Source organism: Stylophora pistillata, chromosome 4 (genome assembly GCF_964205215.1).
Source record: "Stylophora pistillata chromosome 4, jaStyPist1.2, whole genome shotgun sequence".
In the NCBI taxonomy this organism is placed as follows: Eukaryota; Metazoa; Cnidaria; class Anthozoa; order Scleractinia; family Pocilloporidae; genus Stylophora; species Stylophora pistillata.
This window is the reverse complement of record NC_142522.1, coordinates 10614482-10636881: the sequence shown is the minus strand read 5'-3', so window position 1 is coordinate 10636881 and position 22400 is coordinate 10614482. Positions and strand designations below refer to the sequence as shown.

General features: G+C 39.3%; 2 protein-coding genes across 5 annotated transcripts in view; both read right to left on the bottom strand.

Moving 5' to 3' along the window:
* Positions 1 to 2986: 2986 nt before the first annotated feature.
* Positions 2987 to 19501, bottom strand: LOC148732454 (uncharacterized). Of its 3 annotated transcripts, none has more exons than XM_088756677.1 (3): positions 19347 to 19501; positions 19015 to 19180; positions 2987 to 6237 (listed from the first exon to the last, which is right to left on the bottom strand). In XM_088756677.1, the coding sequence occupies exon 3, from the start codon at positions 6187 to 6189 to the stop codon at positions 5110 to 5112; it is 1080 nt and encodes a 359-aa protein (XP_088612803.1). In that variant the 5' UTR covers positions 6190 to 6237; positions 19015 to 19180; positions 19347 to 19501; the 3' UTR covers positions 2987 to 5109. The 3 variants fall into 3 exon arrangements, with proteins under 3 accessions (XP_088612803.1, XP_088612802.1, XP_088612801.1); XM_088756676.1 differs by lacking the exons at positions 19015 to 19180; positions 19347 to 19501 and adding exons at positions 11527 to 11697; positions 11857 to 12004; XM_088756675.1 differs by lacking the exons at positions 19015 to 19180; positions 19347 to 19501 and adding an exon at positions 10152 to 10321.
* LOC148732452 (uncharacterized) overlaps positions 14948 to 22400 on the bottom strand; it is a 39544-nt gene continuing 32091 nt past the window's right edge. For both annotated transcript variants that reach the window (XM_088756665.1, XM_088756666.1), the window contains one exon: positions 14948 to 14991. In XM_088756665.1, the coding sequence (XP_088612791.1) occupies positions 14963 to 14991 (29 nt within the window). In that variant the 3' untranslated portion in view covers positions 14948 to 14962. The remainder of the gene's footprint in view (positions 14992 to 22400) is intronic.

The window sequence follows — 22400 nt, the reverse complement described above, 5'->3', positions numbered from 1 at the left end:
GAGCTTTACAGCAAGTTCTTATACCTTTGACCTTTAATAGGTGTTATTTCATATTTATGTGATCAGTCTTAAGTAAGCATTTTCCATCACGACAAGTGGGCCATTTGGCAACAGGAAGCTAAATTTCTAGAAGAAATTTTTTTGTTTTCGGAATGATTAGAGCGGAATACAATTTGGGTCTTAGAATATGCTTTCCGAAAGAGAGGGATGATTATTCTGTGCAATGATACATAACACTTCTTTGGGCACGATTTTCCTGCAAGACAGGGTTGTTTTGCAGTATAGTAACTTTTTATGATAATTTCAAACGTTTGTTTCAAGTTACTTGCAAGGGCGAAACTGACTGATTCATGACCTTCACAAATTTTCCGCAACTGGGTTGTTTCATTATCGCTTGAAATCACTACACACAGGAATATGTGTTTGTGATACTCTGATTATTCTTCAACATCATTTAGAATGATTCAATGACATAAAACATGCTCTTATAGCCCTGTCAATAAAATAACCATGGAATATAACCAACAAGAAAAAAATTGTCTTTTTTATGTTCACTTGATATCACATCTTTTGATTGGTAGCTGTCTATTTAGGTCAAAAAGTGCATTGAAAGTCGGCATATGAAGTCATTCCTGATAACTGAAATAGCCTCGCACACTGCAATAACTTCTTTTTGCAGGTAGTTTCTTCAAAACAGATTTCAGATGATTAACAAGAGAAACGAGAGTCATACAAAATGTTGCAAGCTTATAAACCCCCAGAAAAGATGTCACGTACTGCGGAACAACTCAAACAGTCAGCAAATTAAACCATAAGGCTCGGTCAAACTCATGTAACAAGTGTTGTGCTGTGTTGCACACGTTTGGCCACCCTGTAGTAAGGTGTTGCAACATTTTGGATGGTATGGGATCAGGTTTGAAAATGGTCGTATTTTTGTTGCAAGATTTTCGGATGTTGCAAGATGTTGCACGCGTTTGGCCAGCTCCTTCACAACGACGCTGCTAGATGTTGCGTAGAAATGTAATATTTCGTTGTAATCTCGCAACAATATTTAACAATCGAGCACAATATTGCAAGATATTGCGTTGAAACGGAGCGTGCGCTTGGCCGGGCCTCAATGTCAATAAAAATTTATCGTGTGGTCCAATGCGATAAAACTTTATAATTATGTATTTAGAGTGGACTTACTGAGTTTTGACCTCTACAATTTTTCCGCTCAGGGCTGTTTCACCCTCCTTTAGGATCACCTTAGTCATAAAACTGTTTATTCGTACGTGATATACTTGATAAATAACTCCTCAATATCAGTAGCCCATGTAAGAGAAAATGATGAGACTTAGGGACCAATACGACCAATGGATGTAAACATTGATGACAATTTAAAATTTTCCGACCACATAAATGACATTTGTAAAAAAAAGTAGCCAAAGGATAGGCGTAATTAATAGATTGAGGAAGTTGATCACAGTTGAGGCTAAATTACAACTTTTTAAGGCTGCTATCCTGCCTTATTTAACTTATTGTAGCACTATATGGAATTGTTGTAAAGCTAGTGATTCTAGAAAATTAGAGAGGGTACAGGAACGGGGCCTTAAGGCTGTTTACTGTGATAGCATATCATCATATAGCGATCTTCTTAAACGGGCTAAATTAACAACTTTATATATTACAGAAGATTACATGATATAGCCGTCTTAATGTATAAAGTTAAAAACGATCTGTGCCCAAATAAAGAACTTGTTTGACATTAATAATAATAGATATAATTTAAGAAACAATAATTTCATTATTCCCAGAAAAAGTACAACACGTTATGGTAAGCACTCTCTTGGGTACTTAGGTCCAGTAATCTGGCCTAAGTTAGACGGAAAAACAAGAACACTGAGAACGCTACAAGTACTTTACATACATTAGATATACAAAGTTTAATCCCCTCGGACAATTGCAAGAACTTTATCTTATGTAAATCTTAATATTTTATATGATCAGTATTGTATTTCTAATCTTTAGGTAATTTTAATTACACAGGGTAGGGTAGTACATATATATAGGGTAAACTATACGGGGCAGAATTGCATATTTTATGCGTTTTATACATATTAGATTAGTTAAGTTTAGGTGTCCTTATTTAGTGGGAAACTGCTATTAATTTGACACATTAATAAAGTTTATCATTATTATTATTATTATCATTATTATTATTATTATTATTATTATTAAATGGCGGGCTCACTGGTGTGTGACTACACGTGGTAGCGGCCATTGCGAATACAAGCTTGGTAAATTGAATTCACAGTTGCGTACCTGAATCAAATGTTCTAATCTACTCCGAACTCCAAAGGGGGCTGCTGATTGCTAAGTCATCCATTTTCACTGTCGCGTTCTCAGTGCAGTGTTCAACCAAACACGAAGACCATGCATATTAATGTGTTTATTTATCTTCGGTGTCGAGTGTTGAAACTACATGCAAATGAAATACAGAAAACGATGAAACGGAAACAGAGGACAGAAAATACGATAAGAGAAAGCAATAAAATAACAGAAAGATGAAAACTTGCATGAATTGCGCTGCGATGAGTGATAAACTGACAAATAATGAGGTGGTAAAGTGAACTCTGCTGAAACTAAAGACGCAACACACGAGCTCCTAACCGAACGGGCCTGGAAAACTAAGCTGACCGAGTGGGTCCCAGGGCCAACTGACAAACATACGGGCAAAACCTGTAACAAATACAATCAGTAATTTTTTTTAAGAGTTCGAAAATCTGTTCTAAGTCAATCGCTCCAGGATCTACTTCTACACTTGGTAAATTCAAAACATGAGTAACGACTCTGATTGCTGATAATAATGACGAAGCAATTTCCTCGCTTCTGTGCGGTTTAAAAAAAGATCAACAACAACTACAGCGACAACAAAATGAAGGAAAAAGGTTTTAAAAAATTCACACAGAGAAATTTTTGAAATTTCTCATTATACTCTAGTAGCTCACTAAAAGCATTTTTATTCAGAAATATTACAAAGATTACACACTTCTCGATTCGACGCTAAGTGCTCGCCTACAGAGAAAATTCAATGGTGAATAGTTCCTGAATGTTGACTTCAAGTCTCCCGGAGGAGAGAATGGAACTCCTTAAAAAAAAAAGGTCCAATCCTTCAGTTACAGCCAAACTCCCCTCCAATTCTACCACTTCCCATCCTCAACTCCCCCCCGGCTCTTTCCGTTGTGGTAGTAACTGCGCTACTTGTCCCTACATCTCTGACGGACTTACTAACTATACCTTTTTTTCTACGGGCGACACATGTACTATTAAATCGCACTTGACTTGCGACACTAAAAACCTTATCTACTTGATTCAATGTAACCGCTATAACTTACAATACATAGGAGAGACTAAACGACGTTTAAAAGACCGTTTTAATGAACACCGCCGTACCACCGATAAACCTAACTCTGAATCAAAACCTACTTCAGTCGTAGAACACTTCCTTTCCTCTCCCAACCACTCTGCTTACGACATGGAGCTTATCGCCATCGAAAAAGCGTTTTCCAAGAGATACTCGATCCGCAAGACCAGGGAAGCTTTTTTAATTTTAAGAGGCAATACTATTAATCCCGATGGCCTTAACGCTCGTGAAGAAATGTTTTAGTGTTTTTCCTTCTACTATTCTAACTTCTAGTTATTTAATTGATTCAATTTACCCCACTTTACTTCTATTTTTATTTACTATTTCTATTTCTAATTATTATCTCATCGTCAATCAAATTAGTTTTACGTATTTCCGCTATTACATCCTACAGCTATCTAAGAACCACCTTATTTCTATGTCAATTCCCATTGCACCTGAAGAAGGCTGGTTTGACCAGCCGAAATATAGTGCTCCGTTTTAAAACTTATCTACGTTGGATCGGTCTTGCCTCTATATTTTTTTTCCAATCCTTTACTCCGCTTATGTGCCATTTTTTTTACACAACAGGTTCGCCAGTGGACATTTGTTTTCAAGCACAGACTCAACTCATTAACTTCAAACGCCAAGTACTAATACCCACTACCTTTCACCCACAACACAACAGTCTTGTGGGTCCCAAGGTACGCAACCTTGAGAGTTCTTTGAAGGGATTTGGAAGCTAAGTTAGAATCATTATTGTTCCCGAATCCTCGTGTACCTCTTGAGCGCTCACTTCGCTCGCCGACCCAGAAAAGCTCGGGCTTCGTCGTTCTTGTCGCAGCGCCAATGAGACCCTGAGACAATTGGCCCACAATTCCCGAGCCTCTCCCAGTTTCCATATCATGAAGGACCATGAAGAGTCTGGGAATTCTTTTACTCTCCCTGGACGAAGTGCTACTCCATACTGAGTAAAGCTCGATTTTTTTAAAGCAGTATCGGTTATTTCTAAAAAAAGCGTGGTTTATATTGTTTAAAGAGTAGATGAGAAACTAAAAAAACAAAAGAATAAAGGCTGATAGTTTCGAAAGAAACTGTTTGGGGCTGCGTCGGTGGGAGTAACGAAATAATTTGGATATATCAACAAAGTTGAAATGGTAAATTGGCCACCGTAATGATTACAAAAGCTGACGTTTCGAGCGTTAGCCCTTCGTCGGAGCGAATAGCGGAATTGTGGGTTGTGTGTGCTTTTAAAGGCAGAAAATGGAGCTACGTTATTGGTGGGAGCATGGCAACGAGAAAAACATGAATAAATTAGTGGAATAAAAAGCGTTCGTTGATCCCTGTGCGTTCGTTGATCCCACAGGGATGAACGAACACTTTTCATTCCACTAATCTATTCATGTTTTTCTCGTTGCCATGCTCCCACCAATAACGTAGCTCCATTTTCTGCCTTTAAAAGCACACACAACCCACCATTCCTCTATTCGCTCCGACGAAGGGCTCACGCTCGAAACGTCAGCTTTTGTAATCATTACGGTGGCCAATTTACCATTTCAACTTTGTTGATATGTCTAAAAAAACAAAAAACAGACTCACATCTACACAAAAAATTGATCTACTTTAGCTAATAGACAAAAGTTGACTTGTCACCTACTGAAAGCAGTATGTTCATTACTTCTCAACAAAGCGTGGTATACACTAATCAACGAGTAAAGTTCATTCTAGTACTCACAGTTTTTACTATAAGGTTCATTTGTGTCACACTTTAAATAGTACTCTGATGGTTCCTCAGGTGGTGTTTTATCGTATGTGATCGCAGTGTCATGGCTGAAGAGGTTCTTGTTCTGTCCAAACCCCAGTTGAAACTGCCAAACGTACAGCGTGGTATTTGGCGGGATTTTCAGCCTAAGGGTTTCGTCTATTTCAGCGCTGTCACTCCATTTGAACTGCTCAGTGTCGACGTCCTTTCCACCAAACTTTGCTTTGAGACTGAACTGAACTTTAGTGAGGGTTTTAATCAATCCGACTTCTAACCCCATCTCAGAAGACCATTCGAACTCTGTGGTGGACATTGTGCTCCTGTCAAATCCAACGGTTTTCTTGATGGTTTTTTCCCATTCAAGGGCAGTGTTGGACTCGTTTTGCAGACATTTAATATTTATCCAAGACCCGAGCACTTTTCCGTAGGTGTACGCTATACCACCAGGGATAAAATTAAGCACTGACTTGTGAACGCTGAAGGTGACCCCATCCTTGTTCAAATTCATGTTGGTGCTTCTGTGATAGGTTACACCCCATTTTTCAGCCTGTTTCAAACTGTAGACATAATTATTGGTACCCCAGAAGTAGATGCCATCTTTGAACGCTTGGTTGATTTTATACTCCACAGGGTCTTCATCTTTGTTCATGTTACTCACTCGTCGGTAGATGCCTCTGTTGGCAAACACAATGTAATATTTACCAAAGGCAGAGTAGTAGCCGCTTCCTCCGCGACAGTTGCGATGGAGAGAGTAAACCACAGCGCGGTCGTCGCGACTCAGGTCAGTGACTCTGCGATACTCATCTCCTTTAATGATGTAGAAATAAGAATTAGTGGCCAAGTAGTAATCACCCCATCGACAGGCCTCGCTTAGACGGTGAATCTTGATTTTTTTTCCAGCGTGGATATCTTCGCACTTCATATAGACACCCACATCAGAACGGATAATGTAGATGCTGGATCTAGTACCACATAGGTCTATTCCTCTAGCCTCAGGTGCATTCTTCGGCACGATCTCAGGATAATCTGAAGCGGCAGACATACCTTTCACTCAGCGGCTGCAGCTGAAATACTCTTTCTTCTAGAGTATCTGCAAAGAAATCAAACTAAAGTTTAAAGATTGAGCTTTTATGAACACGGAATTAGATTAATGCTTGATCTTTTCATCGGAAACGTTTTTCTCTGTGAGGGGAAGTCGTTGCAGTTCAGTAGAACTGACATCCGCAAAGTCACAATGAAAATTCACGAATATCACGTCATTTCATTGTTTGAAAGTTGACAAAATTTTACATTGTCGTCCCGTAATAGCTCGTCATTCCCTTTGAAATCAAAACGGTACCTTGGACGTTTTCCCATTGACATGGCAAGCAAGACTATTAGCACAAGTGTCACACGCATGACCATTCTGAGCACCTGAACAGATTTGCATTAAGTTAATGACATTCAATGTAGCAGAATGGTTGATATACTAAATTATAATGTGAAGTATGAAACATACGTGATGAAGCCGGTATTAACTAAACAGGCGCGTCCTAGTTCTCTCTTAGTCTATAACCGCCGAGTTAGCATAAACAAATGGCAACAAATAAATGCATTACTGTGCAAGCGATAGAAGCTTAAGGGAGCCCACAAACCCAAACACGATCGACCGATGATCGTCCACTACACCCGTACATTCTGAAACGAAGAACGATACTGTGGTTAAAGCTCTAGGAATGAACTAGGACACTATGGAACGACACTGCCGGTAACAAAACGCTCTGTTTTGAAATTGTCGGCGAAGGTCTTCTATCCGATTGGATTTCTCGTCCCGTACCGGCACTATCGAAACGAAGATTTTATTCCACGAACTCTGTATCGATAAGGTTGATTGGGACAGAGAACTTGGGGGGAAAGCTACTTTACACCTGGAACTTTCTCTTGGCCGAGCTTAAATTTTTGAGCAATGTCCGAATACCACGCTGTTATTTGCGATCAAGGCCAGTGCACTTCGAGCTTCATGAATTTAGTGACGCATCAAATCGCGCGTATGCTGGAGTTATTTAAATCCGATCACTCTATGACGATGGTCAAACCGATATTCGATTAGTTGCCTCTAAAGCAAAGGTCCGATGGCACCCTTGAAAAGGCAGACCATGCCACGTCTGGAATTACTTGGTACACTTCTTCTCGTCCGCTTCATAAACAACCTCTATTTGGCCGAAAAAAAACCTCAAGACCTTTTACTGGACGGATTCAATGACAGCCTTATGCTGGACAAGGAACGAAAGACTATGGAAATATGTACAGCATCGCGTGGAAGAAATTCGCAAGTTAATTTCAAAGGGTGACTGTCGACATTACTCCAGAAAACAGAATCCAGCAGATTTGCCATTGCGGGGATTGAACGCGAAGGAACTGTCGATTAATACGATTTGGTGGAACGGGCCAGAATTCCTCTACAAGCCTGAATCGGAATGGTCGTTAAGCGAAAAAAGACAAGGAGAAGATGAAATAGCACTCAAAGAGGCTGTTAAGAGTCCAGTCGAGATCACACACTCATTGGTTTCGCGTTCGCCCAGTTGTTCAATAGATCCCAAGATTGACGCATTAATCGACGTGAAACGATTCAGTGAACCAACAAAATTGCTCCGTGTCACAGCCTTAGTCGTGGGTTTTGTAAACAAGCTAAAGAACAGGGGTAAGAAGCAAGTCGAAACCCGAGAACGGAAATGAAATTCTGAGTGAACTGAATTTAACTAAGGTAGAAGAACTTTGGATAAAGGCTCTGCAAGCGTCTTCATTTGAACAAGAAATCAGGCTTCTTCACGATCACCGTCAACCCAAGTCTGCACCGCCGACTTACGTCTTCCAATTCGGATTATTATTGAAGACGGAATTGTCGAATGCAAGGGGAGGATAAATAATGCCGATTTGTCGGAGGGCAAAAGAAATCCATCTCTACTGCCACCGAAACACGAGTTCGTCCGATTAATCATCAAGAGTGCATACGAATCAGTAAAACACTGTAGAGTTAGGGACACTCTCACTCTGATCAGAGAACGATTTTGGATTTTGAGAGGTTGCGAAGCAGTAAAACAAGTGATCAGGAAATGTGTAATTTGTTTGAGAATCGATGGAACTCCATACAAGTCTCAATCCTTCCCCGATCTTCCATACGGACGGGTTTCGGAAGATCCACCTTTAACGCATGTGGGATTGTACTTTGTCAGCCCGTTGAATGTTGACAACGGAAATCTAGACGAGAAAAACTCAACAAAGGTTTACATATATTTGTTCACATGCGCCTCGACAAGGGCTGTACACTTGGAGTTAAGCAAAAGCCTCAACGTTCAAGGATTTTTGTTAACATCCAGACGATTCACTAGTCGACGCAGACTCCCTGCTACACTCACGTCACACAATGCAAGGACCTTCAAATCTTCGAGCAAAGAAATAAGAAAGATCACAACATCGAACGAAGTGGTACGTTACCTCGATAACAATAACGTGTATTCTATTGGTTTTCGATAACAAATAGAAAGGAATGTGTTTCTCTCGTGAGCAGCAGTTGGTGGGGAGGAGCGTTGCGTGACGACCCTAAAAACGGCAGCGAGGACGACTACTGTATATAGAGAAGCGATTACGCATTAGCGAAACAAATGAAACGAGTTAGAATTACGTCTTCGCTTGGGTTATTATAGCACAAACCAGTCTTCCATCACTTGCGAGAATAAAAGAAATGTTTAAATTACTTCTACTGGTGTACTCTGGATTTTACCGCTCCATAAAAAGAAGAATCACTCTTTCAAGATACCATCACCCAACTCACGTCAATTATCTACGAATTCTTTGTCCCGAATCGCGAACCGTATAATCTTTGGGTCTGTACGTCTACTTGTATAGAATTACCTTACAGGAAACATTATAATTTGGTTTTAGAATATACTAAGAAATCGAAAGGTGCTGGGTGTCAGTTTTTTCCAACTATACTTTTTCTTTCTTTCTTGTTTCCTTTTCAAATTACGCCACAGTGAGATGTTGCCGTACGTCGTCGGTATTTGTGAATTTATAGTCTTTCACTTTTATTGTTTGAGTTGACGTAAACGGGGCCGATGTCTGGTCCATTTAGGTTTAACCAACAATAGAAGAGTATCAATATTCTCGGGCCATCTTGCTAATAAAAAATAGCTTAAGGCATATCATAAGTCGTTGAACGTATTTGCAAGAAGTCCTGGCAATTTCGTTTTGTATCGTTGTCATATTAAAAGGCACCTTAAGTGATCAAGACCTCAACGAATTGATATCTTTAGCAAGAATTTTCGCGAATGGCTAGATATGCGTATCGTCTCTCCCAGCGCTACACCTCAGCACATCGAAATAGCGATATTACGTTGTTGTTTTGCCGAGGGCGGCTAAGAAATGTACAAAGTTTTAAAATTCTCCAGCTGAACTATCGTTTTGCCCCTTAAGTCTTTTGTTTTACCACGTCCTGTTTGCCGTCGTCGTTTGCAAACCGATTACTATGCAAAAGTTTCATTCTTTCGCAGCGAGGTATAAAGGAACATCTTGTCACAACAACCCGAATATTGTATGAATATTGTATTCGTCCCTGATTGTGGATTGGAAAATTGATAAGAGCATGTTTCTTTGTAAAGCTGATTTTGTGTCATTTTGTTTTGAACTACGTGCATCATTACGGAGAAGCATTCAATCTTTCTTTCATTTGAATCTCATGAATAAAATGTTCGCGCGAAACGAATTGAGCTGTGTTATGGCGTTCCGTTAACCATTCAATTACCCTCAGTGCTTAACACGAACGAACGACAATATGCAATACTGTAAAAGTAATTAGATTGCTTTACGGGGTTATTGTGAAGAAGCCTAAACTTGCATATGAACCTCAGTCAGATTTTAATTCCTGTGTCGGTGTAGAAGCTCCCAAAACTTCAAATAGATGTTTCCCTATATAGTACAAGTCGAGACAAGTGGGAAAATGGCCCGCGTAATCTAGAAAAGACTTACCAAGACTCACCAAGCTGCGAACAGTACTGGTGGAAATCGAAGCAGTAATCAATGCAAGGCCGATCACTTACGTATACCGATGTCGAGGATTCATTTTCTTATCCATTGACACCTTCAAATCTCATTTAGGGTCGACGTGTCACGCCAGCAGCGAACAGTTCTCATCACAAGATCATCAGTACGTATCAATCTGTGACAAGAAGAGCTCGTCATCACAAGAATTTTACTTCAACAAGTAACTAACAGTGGAGAAAGGAATATCTCACTAGCTTGCGTGAACAATCTAACGTAGAAAATAGAAGAAATGGTTCTCAAGAAATACCCGTGGGAGGTATTGTTTTACTCAAAAACGATTCATTGACCGGAGTCTTCTGGAAACTAGCGAGAGTCGAGGAACTCATTCCTGGAGCTGATGAAAAGATTCGAGCAGCCATCGTTAGGGTTGGAAACAGTGAAAGGTGACCGACATATTTACGGAGAGTTGTTCAGCATTTGATTCCGATCGAAGTTCAGAGTGGTAGTTCGCCCCCTTTCGTCTACCAAATTCTGGATGCCGGGACGCCCTCGTTTTAACAGCGCATTTCAGCTCGGTCAGTGAATCCGTGGGCCGCTATTTCTAACAGAAACCGTTCAAACTGTAGTTGGATAATAATCTTAGTTATGCACTGACTTCCGTTGAAGTTCCGTTGAAGTTTCGTTGAAGTTCTTGACAAGTCAGGTTTAGTTGTTGTTGCATCTTGGAACGGGAACATGAAAGTAAGATGCCGAGGCGAGGAGAAGCAAGTGAAGAAGATACGAAAAAGATGGAAAGTAAGAATTACCTTAACGTAAACTCTCTACGCCAAATTTGGAAAGATGAATTCCTACCAAGTATGAAGCAATAAATTCAAAATGAACTTGAGTCGATCGCTGCGAATGCACATCACGACTCTAACAACACGGGTCGACTCCATCGAAAAATCACAGGCCTTCATTTCAGATAAATACGACTCTATGTTAAATGCACTCCAATCTGTGAACAAAACGACAGATATACTCGAGAAACGAGAGGCTGAAGTAGCGAAAACCACTGATAAATTTGGATGATCGAACCAACAGCATGGAAGAATCCATGTATCGAGTTGACTGTGTAATTGATGAAATGCAACAATACTCCAGAAGAGACTGCCTTGAAATAACTGGCATCCCTGTGTTATCAAATGACAGCCCTAAACAACTTGTAAAAGAGATTGGATCCCTGATTGATGTCCAACTCAATGATAATCATATTCCATTGTCAGTGTAGAAGCTCCCAAAACTTTAAATAGATGTTTCCCTATATAGTACCAGTCGAGACAAATGATAAAATGGCCCGCGTAATCTAGAAAAGACTTACCAAGTTACTTTGACTCTCATCAACCCTCAGGGAACCAAAAGGAAAGAGACTTGTTTTCATCCTTCATTCAGCATAAATCATCACAAATATTCAGTTATCTAAATAAACGTCTGACAAGGGTTGGTTCTCATATACTGGTGATGAAATTGCTCACTTAAGGTTATCTTACGCCTGAAAATGAATGAAAGAGAAGAAAGAATGACCACAATTCACACACACACACTCACACACATGAAACACATATTTATTTTATTTTAGTCCTTTGACCCGCCGAGAGCAAGTGGTCGTCAATTCAACAATCGAGCCAAATCTTCGCGTGATTTAACCTACCTTGACTTCGGTGCTGATGCGAAGCTTAATTACGCTGTGCACACCGACGCGTAGTGGATTCGCAACTTTTGAATTTGGGGCTGCTGGATATTTACACATTAGATCTTAAAGCAGCGTTTTATCGTCTGACTGAGGAGAGCTGGGCGCGCAAATAGTTACAGGAAAAGCACACCCCGCTGAGGAGTGTGGAAGAAGCGGAGCGTGACGTATTAAAACTATTCTCGCTTCAAGGAATGTTTTTCACTCGTACAAAGCTGTTTCAAAAATATTACACCATAAAACGCGTAAATTTGTTGTAAGAATGCCGAACAGTCCTTCGTTGATAGCAGTTTGCAGATCTTATTTAGGAGTTGTTTCTGTTTTCGTTCGTAAAAGGGGTACCGGAGTAGGTGTATCGGAGTAGGTGCATTTATTGTGTTTTCGACCTCAAATACCACTAATATATGTGACTGTTATGTTTCAACGGCTTTCATTGAAATTTCTAAAAGTATTGCTAATTCACATTTTAAGAACGAGATTAGGTGTTCACAGACGTTGTTTTAGCAATTAAACGGTCCTAATCAACACACGTGGATATTTTCGCACTTTAAATAGACACGCACATCAGAACGGCTAATGAAGACGCTGTATGTAGCACCACAAAAGTCTATTCCTCTATAGCCACAAGTGCATTCTTCGGCACGATCTCCGGATAATCTGAAGCGGCCGACATACCTTTCACTCAGTGTTTGCAGCTGAACGGATACTCTTTCTTCTTGAGCATCTGCAAAAAAAGCAAAGCAAAGCGAAAAGAGCGAGCTTTCATGGACACGGAATGTAATCATGGCTTGATCTTTAGTGGAAGGAGGAGCAATAAAACGAAAAAAAGTTCAAAACTATGATTTTCACTGTGGTTATTCTTTTTCTTGAAGGGAGGTCCTTGCGGTTAGAGTGGCATCTGCAATGCAGCAACGAACATTCACAAATGTGACTTCATTTCATCGTTCGAGTGTTGACCAAATTTTCCTTTTTCTTTTCTGGACGCTTCCGGGAAGGGAAATTAGCAGCGTTTCTATGCTTTGAAGGTAGTCTAACCGAGTAGATTTCTTGGACTTGAAAGTTTTGCAAGATTCCTTAAAATGAGAATTGTGCTACATAAGAATGTGCCACTGAATTGAACGCGAAATTTGTCTCTGTAATGTAAATGGAATAGTTTATCTGTGAAAGAAACACATTCGTACAACAGAAGGCAACAATGTTATCCTATATAACTTCTTCCTGAAACAGTAACTCAGGAACTGAGCTTTACAGCAATTTCTTATACCTTTGACCTTTAATAGGTTTTATTGCATATTTATGTGATCAGTCTTAAGTAAGCATTTTCTATCACGACAAGTGGGCCATTTGGCAACAGGAAGCTAAATTTCTAGAAGAATTTCTTTTGTTTTCGGAATGATTAGAGCGGAATACAATTTGGGTCTTAGAATATGCTTTCCGAAAGAGAGGGATGATTATTCCGTGCAATGATACATAACAGTTCTTTGGGCACGATTTTCCTGCAAGACAGACTTGTTTTGCAGTATAGTAACTTTTTATGATAATTTCAAACGTTTGTTTCAAGTTACGTGCAAGGGTGAAACTGACTGACTCATGATTTTTACATATTTTCCGCAACTGGGTTGTTTCATTATCGCTTGAAATCATTACACTCAGAAATCTGTGTTTGGGATTTAGAAGGATTTAATGACATAAAACATGCTCTTATTGCCGTTTCAACAAAATAAACCATGAAATATAACCAACAAGAAAAAAATTGTCTCTTTTATGTTCACTTGATATCACATCTATTGATTGGTAGCTGTCTATTTAGGCATAGTTCATTGAAAGTCGGCATATGAAATCATTCCTGATAACTGAAATAGCCTCGCACACTGCAATAACTTCTTTTTGCAGGTAGTTTCTTCAAAACAGATTTCAGATGATTAACAAGAGAAACGAGAGTCATACAAAATGTTGCAAGCTTATAAACCCCCAGAAAAGATGTCACGTACTGCGGAACAACTCAAACAGTCAGAAAATTTTCCGACCACATAAGTAACATTTGTAAAAAAAAGTAGCCAAAGGGTAGGCGTAATTAATAGATTGAGGAAGTTGATCCCAGTTGAGGCTAAATTACAACTTTCTAAGGCTGCTATCCTGCCTTATTTAACTTATTGTAGCACTATGTGGAATTGTTGTAAAGCTAGAGATTCTAGAAAATTAGAGAGGGTACAGGAACGGGGTCTTAAGGCTGTTTACTGTGATAACATATCATCATATCGCGATCTTCTTAAACGGGCTAAATTAACAACTTTATATATTACAGAAGATTACATGATATAGCCGTCTTAATGTATAAAGTTAAAAACGATCTGTGCCCAAATAAAGAACTTGTTTGACATTAATAATAATAGATATAATTTAAGAAACAATGATTTCATTATTCCCAGAATAAGCACAACACGTTATGGTAAGCACTCTCTTGGGTACTTAGGTCCAGTAATCTGGCCTAAGTTAGACGGAAAAACAAGAACACTGAGAACGCTACAAGTGCTTTACATACATTAGATATACAAAGTTTAATCTCCTCGGAGAATTGCAAGAAATTTATCTTATGTAAATCTTAATATTTTATATGATCAGTATTGTATTTCTAATCTTTAGGTAATTTTAATTACACAGGGTAGGGTAGTACATATATATAGGGTCAACTATACGGGGCAGAATTGCATATTTTATGTATTTTATACATATTAGATTAGTTTAGTTTAGGTGTCCTTATTTAGTGGCAAACTGCTATGAATTTGACACATTAATAAAGTTTATTATTATTATTATTATTATCATTATTATTATTATTATTATTATTATTATTAAATGGCGGGCTCACCGGTGTGTGACTACACGTGTTGGCGGCCATTGCGAATACAAGCTTCGTAAATTGAATTCACAGTTGCGTACCTGAATCAAATGTTCTGATCTACTCCGAACTCCAAAGGGGGCAGCTGATTGCTAAGTCATCCATTTTCACTGTCGCGTTCTCAGTGCAGTGTTTAACCAAACACGAGGACTATGCAAATCAATGTGTTTATTTATCTTCGGTGTCGAGCGTTGAAACTACATGCAAATAAAATACAGAAAACGATGAAACGGAAACAGAGGACAGAAAATACGATAAGAGAAAGCAATAAAATAACAGAAAGATGAAAACTTGCATGGATGGCGCTGCGATGAGTGATAAACTGACAAATAATGAGGTTGTAAAGTGAACTCTGCTGAAACTAAAGACGCAACACACGAGCTCCTAACCGAACGGGCCTGGAAAACTAAGCTGACCGAGTGGGTCCCATCCTCGGAGACCCAGGGACTGTGAGTCGATTTCAAGTTAAGGGCAGAAGAGCCCCTGGGGACATTGTCTTACAAGACTAGTTCCAAACGGTCGCAGTCGTTCTGGCATCTGATTGACGCCAGAAAATCTTTGTGTTTTTCTGCCCAATCAGAGTGAAGTGTCCTTTGGAGTCCTTTCGTGTGTTTTAACACACACATATATAACAAGCTCTGTTGCTCGCTATGTTTATTTGGGCCGTGCGACGAAGCTTTGCCCGAGGTGAAAAGTTTCAGTCTCAGCACACAATGTACGTAAGAGAAATCGATCAGATTGTCCGCGAAATCTTACCGGAAATTATACAGAATACTTTCGCAGGTATCACAAGAGAACGTGTTTTAAAAGTTTGCGAGGTTCGTATAAGACATAATGGTTGCAAGCATTGATATGTCGCTTTAAACGTTAGATGAGATGTAAGCCTAAATCTCTCAAGTTTTTTTGTATAATTTGCTGTAACTGAAACTTTTCCAATCCCGTGAAGCTATTTCGTCGCACGGGCCACGCAGGTATGTCGAGGAACTGGCGCTTACGCAACTTTTTGTGCTCGCCCGGCCAAAATCTAATGTGATCTTCGCCTGAAGAAAAGAGAAAAGCTAAACGTAGAAACTTTTGTTTATTGGATGTGGGTAGATAACCCTGTACTAAGCTGACATTTACAATAAAGGAAGCCCGCCCTTTCCATCCAATATTTCTTGGTCCAATTGGTTTTGTTTACCCCAATGAAAGAAGCATTGATTCCCAATGATCAAAGGTATTTAACTTGGCCTTCAACAATCGACAAAAGAGGTGAAATGACAACTGACCAAGGGACTAGAAGAGAATCAGTGGCCTTTCGAGCTCAAGAATTTGAACACTCTACACAGCAGTTGAAAGATTAAACTTTTTCCAAACCCCTTCGGTAACTGTCCGAAAACATATCTCCTTTCCACGATGCTCTCGATGATTAGTTTTGGTTCAGATTTTAATTAGCTAACCGGAAACACAGCCAAGCTTTCTTTAAGCGCTTGCTGGAGGTCGTCCACGTACTTAACGTTCTCTGCAACCTTAGCCATATTGCGAAAGACTTTACTACAAAGCAACGAGTAGAATTTGGCGCGCACAGAAAGCTACGAAAGCGTAAGCGCCAGTTGCTTGACATACCTGCGTGGCCCGTGCGACGAAATAACTTCACGGGATTGGAAAAGTTTCAGTCACAACAAATTGTACAAAAAAATCTTGAAAGAATTAGGCTTACATCTCATCAATGCCTGCAATCATTATGTTTTACATCAACCTCGCAAACTTTTAAACACGTTCTCTTGTGATACCTGCGAAAGTATTCAGTATAATTTCCGGTAAGATTTCGCGGACAATCTGATCGATTTCTCTTACATTGTGTGCTGAGACTGAAACTTTTCACCTCGGGCAAAGCTTCGTCGTATGGCCCAAACAAGCATAGCTAGCAACAAGTGATCAGGAAATGTGTAATTTGTTTGAGAATCGATGGAACTCCATACAAGTCTCAATCCTTCCCCGATCTTCCATACGGACGGGTTTCGGAAGATCCACCTTTAACGCATGTGGGATTGTACTTTGTCAGCCCGTTGAATGTTGACAACGGAAATCCAGACGAGAACAACTCAACCAAGGTTTACATATATTTGTTCACATGCGCCTCGACAAGGGCTGTACACTTGGAGTTAAGCAAAAGCCTCAACGTTCAAGGATTTTTGTTAACATCCAGACGATTCACTAGTCGACGCAGACTCCCTGCTACACTCACGTCAGACAATGAAAGGACCTTCAAATCTTCGAGCAAAGAAATAAGAAAGATCACAACATCGAACGAAGTGGTACGTTACCTCGATAACAATAACGTGTATTCTATTGGTTTTCGATAACAAATAGAAAGGAATGTGTTTCTCTCGTGAGCAGCAGTTGGTGGGGAGGAGCGTTGCGTGACGACCCTAAAAACGGCAGCGAGGACGACTACTGTATATAGAGAAGCGATTACGCATTAGTGAAACAAATGAAACGAGTTAGAATTACGTCTTCGCTTGGGTTATTATAGCACAAACCAGTCTTCCATCACTTGCGAGAATAAGAGAAATGTTTAAATTACTTCTACTGGTGTACTCTGGATTTTACCGCTCTATAAAAAGAAGAATCACTCTTTCAAGATACCATCACTCAACTCACGTCAATTATCTACGAATTCTTTGTCCCGAATCGCGAACCGTATAATCTTTGGGTCTGTACGTCTACTTGTATAGAATTACCTTACAGGAAACATTATAATTTGGTTCTAGAACATACTAAGAAATCGAAAGGTACTGGGTACCACTTTTTCCAACTATACTTTTTCTTTCTTTCTTGTTTCCTTTTCAAATTACGCCACAGTGAGATGTTGCCGTACGTCGTCGGTATTTCTGAATTTATAGTCTTTCATCTTTATTGTTTGAGTTGACGTAAACAGCGCCGATGTCTGGTCCATTTAGGTTTAGCCAACAATAGAAGAGTATCAATATTCTCGGGCCATCTTGCTAATTAACAAATGGTAAACACCACAGCGTACACTATTGAGTTATGGATGCACGCGGGAGGTTGCTAAGCACGAAAGAAGCGTAAGAGTCGCTCGAGGCGATAGCCGAGAGCGACTCTAGCTTCTTGAGTGCTTAGCAAACCTCCCAAGTGCATCCATAACTCAATAGTGTACGCTGTGGTGTTTACCATTTGTTTTATAACATAACATTGATACATTGTAGCTAAAGAGTTTCCGCTTATTTAACAAATCTTACGCGACCAGAAAAAACAAGCGCGCGCGGAAAAATAGTCTTTGCATTTGCTCACGTCAGCAGCGTACACCCATGGGCAAATGGGGAACGCTAAATTGACCAATCAGAGCGCGCGCTTTACTTTGGTTATGTTATAATAAAAAATAGCTTAAGGGATATCACAAGTCGTTGAACGTATTTGTAAGAAGTCCTGGCAATTTCGTTTTGTATCGTTGTCATATTAAAAGGCACCTGAAGTGATCAAGACCTCAACGAATTGATATCTTTAGCAAGAATTTTCGCGAATGGCTAGATATGCGTATCGTCTCTCTCAGCGCTACAACTCAGCACATCGAAATAGCGATTTTACGTTGTTGTTTTGCCGAGGGCGGCTAAGAAATGTACAAAGTTTTAAAATGCTCCAGCTGAACTATCGTTTTGCCCCTTAAGTCTTTTGTTTTACCACGTGCTGTTTGCCGTCGTCGTTTGCAAACTGATTACTATGCAAAAGTTTCATACTTTCGCAGCAAGGTATAAATGAACATCTTGTCACAACAACCCGAATATTGTATGAATATTGTATTCGTCCCTGATTGTGGATTGGAAAATTGATAAGAGCATGTTTCTTTGTAAAGCTGATTTTGTGTCATTTTATTTTGAACCACGTGCATCATTACGGAGAAGCATTCAATCTTTCTTTCATTTGAATCTCATGTATAAAATGTTCGCGCGAAACGAATTGAGCTGTGTTATGGCATTCCGTTAACCATTCAATTACCCTCAGTGCTTAACACGAACGAACGACAATATGCAATACTGTAAAAGTAATTAGATTGCTTTACGGGGTTATTGTGAAGAAGCCTAAACTTGCATATGAACCTCAGTCAGATTTTAATACCGTTGTCGGTGTAGAAGCTCCCAAAACTTCAAATAGATGTTTCCCTATATAGTACCAGTCGAGACAAATGATAAAATGGCCCGCGTAATCTAGAAAAGACTTACCAAGTTACTTTGACTCTCATCAACCCTCAGGAAACCAAAGGGTTCATTCCATTATGCTTCATTCAGCATAAATCATCACAAATATTCAGTTATCTAAATAAACGTCTGACAAGGGTTGGTTCTCATATACTGCTGATGAAATTGCTCACTTAAGGTTATCTTACGCCTGAAAATGAATGAAAGAGAAGAAAGAATGACCACAATTCACACACACACACACACACACACACACATGAAACACATATTTATTTTATTTTAGTCCTTTGACCCGCAGAGAGCAAATGCTCGTCAATTCAACAATCGAGCCAAATCTTCGCGTGAATTTAACCTACCTTGACTTCGGTGCTGATGCGAAGCTTAATTACGCTGTGCACACCGACGCGTAGTGGATTCGCAACTTTTGAATTTGGGGCTGCTGGATATTTACACATTAGATCTAAAAGCAGCGTTTTATGGTCTGACTGAGGAGAGCTGGGCGCGGAAATAGTTACAGGAAAAGCACACCCCGCTGAGGAGTGTAGAAGAAGCGGAGCGTGACGTATTAAAACTATTCTCGCTTCAAGGAATGTTTTTCACTCGTACAAAGCTGTTTCAAAAATATTACACCATAAAACGCGTAAATTTGTTGTAAGAATGCCGAACAGTCCTTCGTTGATAGCAGTTTGCAGATCTTTTTTAGGAGTTGTTTCTGTTTTCGTTCGTAAAAGGGGTACCGGAGTAGGTGTATCGGAGTAGGTTTATTTATTGTGTTTTCGACCTCAAATTCCACTAATATATGTGACTGTTATGTTTCAAAATCTTTCATTGAAATTTCTAAAAGTATTGCTAATTCACATTTTAAGAACGAGATTAGGTGTTCACAGACGTTGTTTTAGCAATTAAACGGTCGTAATCAACACACGTGGATATTTTCGCACTTTAAATAGACACGCACATCAGAACGGCTAATGTAGACGCTGTATGTAGCACCACAAAAGTCTATTCCTCTATAGCCACAAGTGCATTCTTCGGCACGATCTCCAGATAATCTGAAGCGGCCGACATACCTTTCACTCAGTGTTTGCAGCTGAACGGATACTCTTTCTTCTTGAGCATCTGCAAAAAAAGCAAAGCAAAGCGAAAAGAGCGAGCTTTCATGGACACGGAATGTAATCATGGCTTGATCTTTAGTGGAAGGAGGAGCAATAAAACGAAAAAAAGTTCAAAACTATGATTTTCACTGTCGTTATTCTTTTTCTTGAAGGGAGGTCCTTCCTGTTAGAGTGGCATCTGCAATGCAGCAACGAACATTCACAAATGTGACTTCATTTCATCGTTCGATTGTTGACCAAATTTTCCTTTTTCTTTTCTGCACGCTTCCGAGAAGGGAAATTTGCAGCGTTTCTGTGCTTTGAAGGTAGTCTAACCGAGTAGATTTCTTGGACTTGAAAGTTTTGCAAGATTCCTTAAAATGAGACTTGTGCTACATAAGAATGTGCCACTGATGAATTGAATGCGAAATTTGTTTCTGTAATGTAAATGGAAATAGTTTATCTGTGAAAGAAACACATTCGTACAACAGAAGGAAACAATGTTATCCTATATAACTTTTTCCTGAAACAGTAACTCAGGAACTGAGCTTCACAGCAATTTCTTATACCCTTGACCTTTAATAGGTTTTATTTCATATTTATGTGATCAGTCTTAAGTAAGCATTTTCCATCACGACAAGTGGGCCATTTGGCAACAGGAAGCTAAATTTCTAAAAGCAATTTTTTGGTTTTCGGAATGATTAGAGCGGAACGCAATTTGGGTCTTAGAATATGCTTTCCGAAAGAGAGGGATGATTATTCCGCGCAATGATACATAACACTTCTTTGGGCACGATTTTCCTGCAAGACAGGGTTGTTTTGCAGTATAGTAACTTTTTATAATAATTTCAAACGTTTGTTTCAAGTTACGTGCAAGGGTGAAACTGACTGACTCATGACCTTTACATATTTTCCGCAAAAGGGTTGTTTGCTTGAAATCACTACACTCAGGAATATGTGTTTGTGATACTCTGATTATTCTTCAACATCATTTAGAATGATTTAATGACATAAAACATGCTCTTCTAGCCCTGTCAACAAAATAACCATGAAATATAACCAACAAGGAAAAAATTGTCTTTTTATGTTCACTTGATATCACATCTATTGATTGGTAGCTGTCTATTTAGATCAAAAAGTGCATTGAAATTCGGCATATGAAATCATTCCTGATAACTGAAATAGTCTCGCAGACTGCAATAATTTCTTTTTGCAGGTAGTTTCTTCAAAACAGATTTCAGATGATTAGCAAGCGAAACGAGAGCCATACAAAATGTTGCAAGCTTACAACCCCCAGAAAAGATGTCAAGTACTGCGGAACAACTCAAACAGTCAGCAAATTAAACCATAAGGCTCGGTCAAACTCACGTAACAAGTGTTGTGCTGTATTGTACACGTTTGGCCATCCTGTAGTAAGGTGTTGCAACATTTTGGATGGTATTGGATCAGGTTTGAAAATGGTCACATTTTTGTTGCAACATTTTTGGATGTTGGAAGATGTTGCACGCGTTTGGCCAGCTCCTTCACAACGACTCTGCTAGATGTTGCGTGGAAATGTAGTATTTCGTTGTAATCTCGCAACAATATCTAACAATCGAGCACAATATTGCAAGATATTGCGTTGAAATGTAGCATGCGCTTGGCCGGGCCTCAATGTCAATAAAAATTTATCGTGTGGTCCATTGCGATAAAACTTTATAATTATGTATTTAGAGTGGACTTACTGAGTTTTGATCTTTACAATCTTTCCGCTCTGGGCTGTTTCACTCTCGTTTAGGATCACGTTAGTCATAAAACTGTTTATTCGTACGTGATATACTTGATAAATAACTCCTCACTATCAGTAGCCCATGTAAGAGAAAATGATGAGACTTAGGGACTTGGCGACCTTATTACCAATACGACCATGAAATATCACTAACAGGAAAGAGTTGCCTTTGATATAATGATATTAAATTTACTGAATTGTACCTGTTTATTTACTCCAAACATTAGCATATGACACATATCACTCATATTTTGCTTCCGTTTGTTTCATCAAATGAAACATCACAATTTATGAGCGGATCTTAATCCAAATGATCAGATATAAAGAAGGCTTTATTTCTTTCCACACTTGGTTGTATCAATTTCGCTCCGAAGTACTTATTTTTAATCAGAACTGTTAGTAATTTATTCGCGATCACTCCCTAGTATTGTTTACCGTGAATTAACGATATGAAAACGTGTCCGAAAGCTGGTTCGTCGAGCTGAAACACTAATGCTTATATTGTATTAGAACGCCACCGACAGGCAAAAAAAAGTAAATCTATCTTA

Bases quoted from the DNA above. Each gene is read 5' to 3' on its own strand.
- LOC148732454 (XM_088756677.1), bottom strand. From the start codon at position 6,189: ATGTCTGCCGCTTCAGATTATCCTGAGATCGTGCCGAAGAATGCACCT.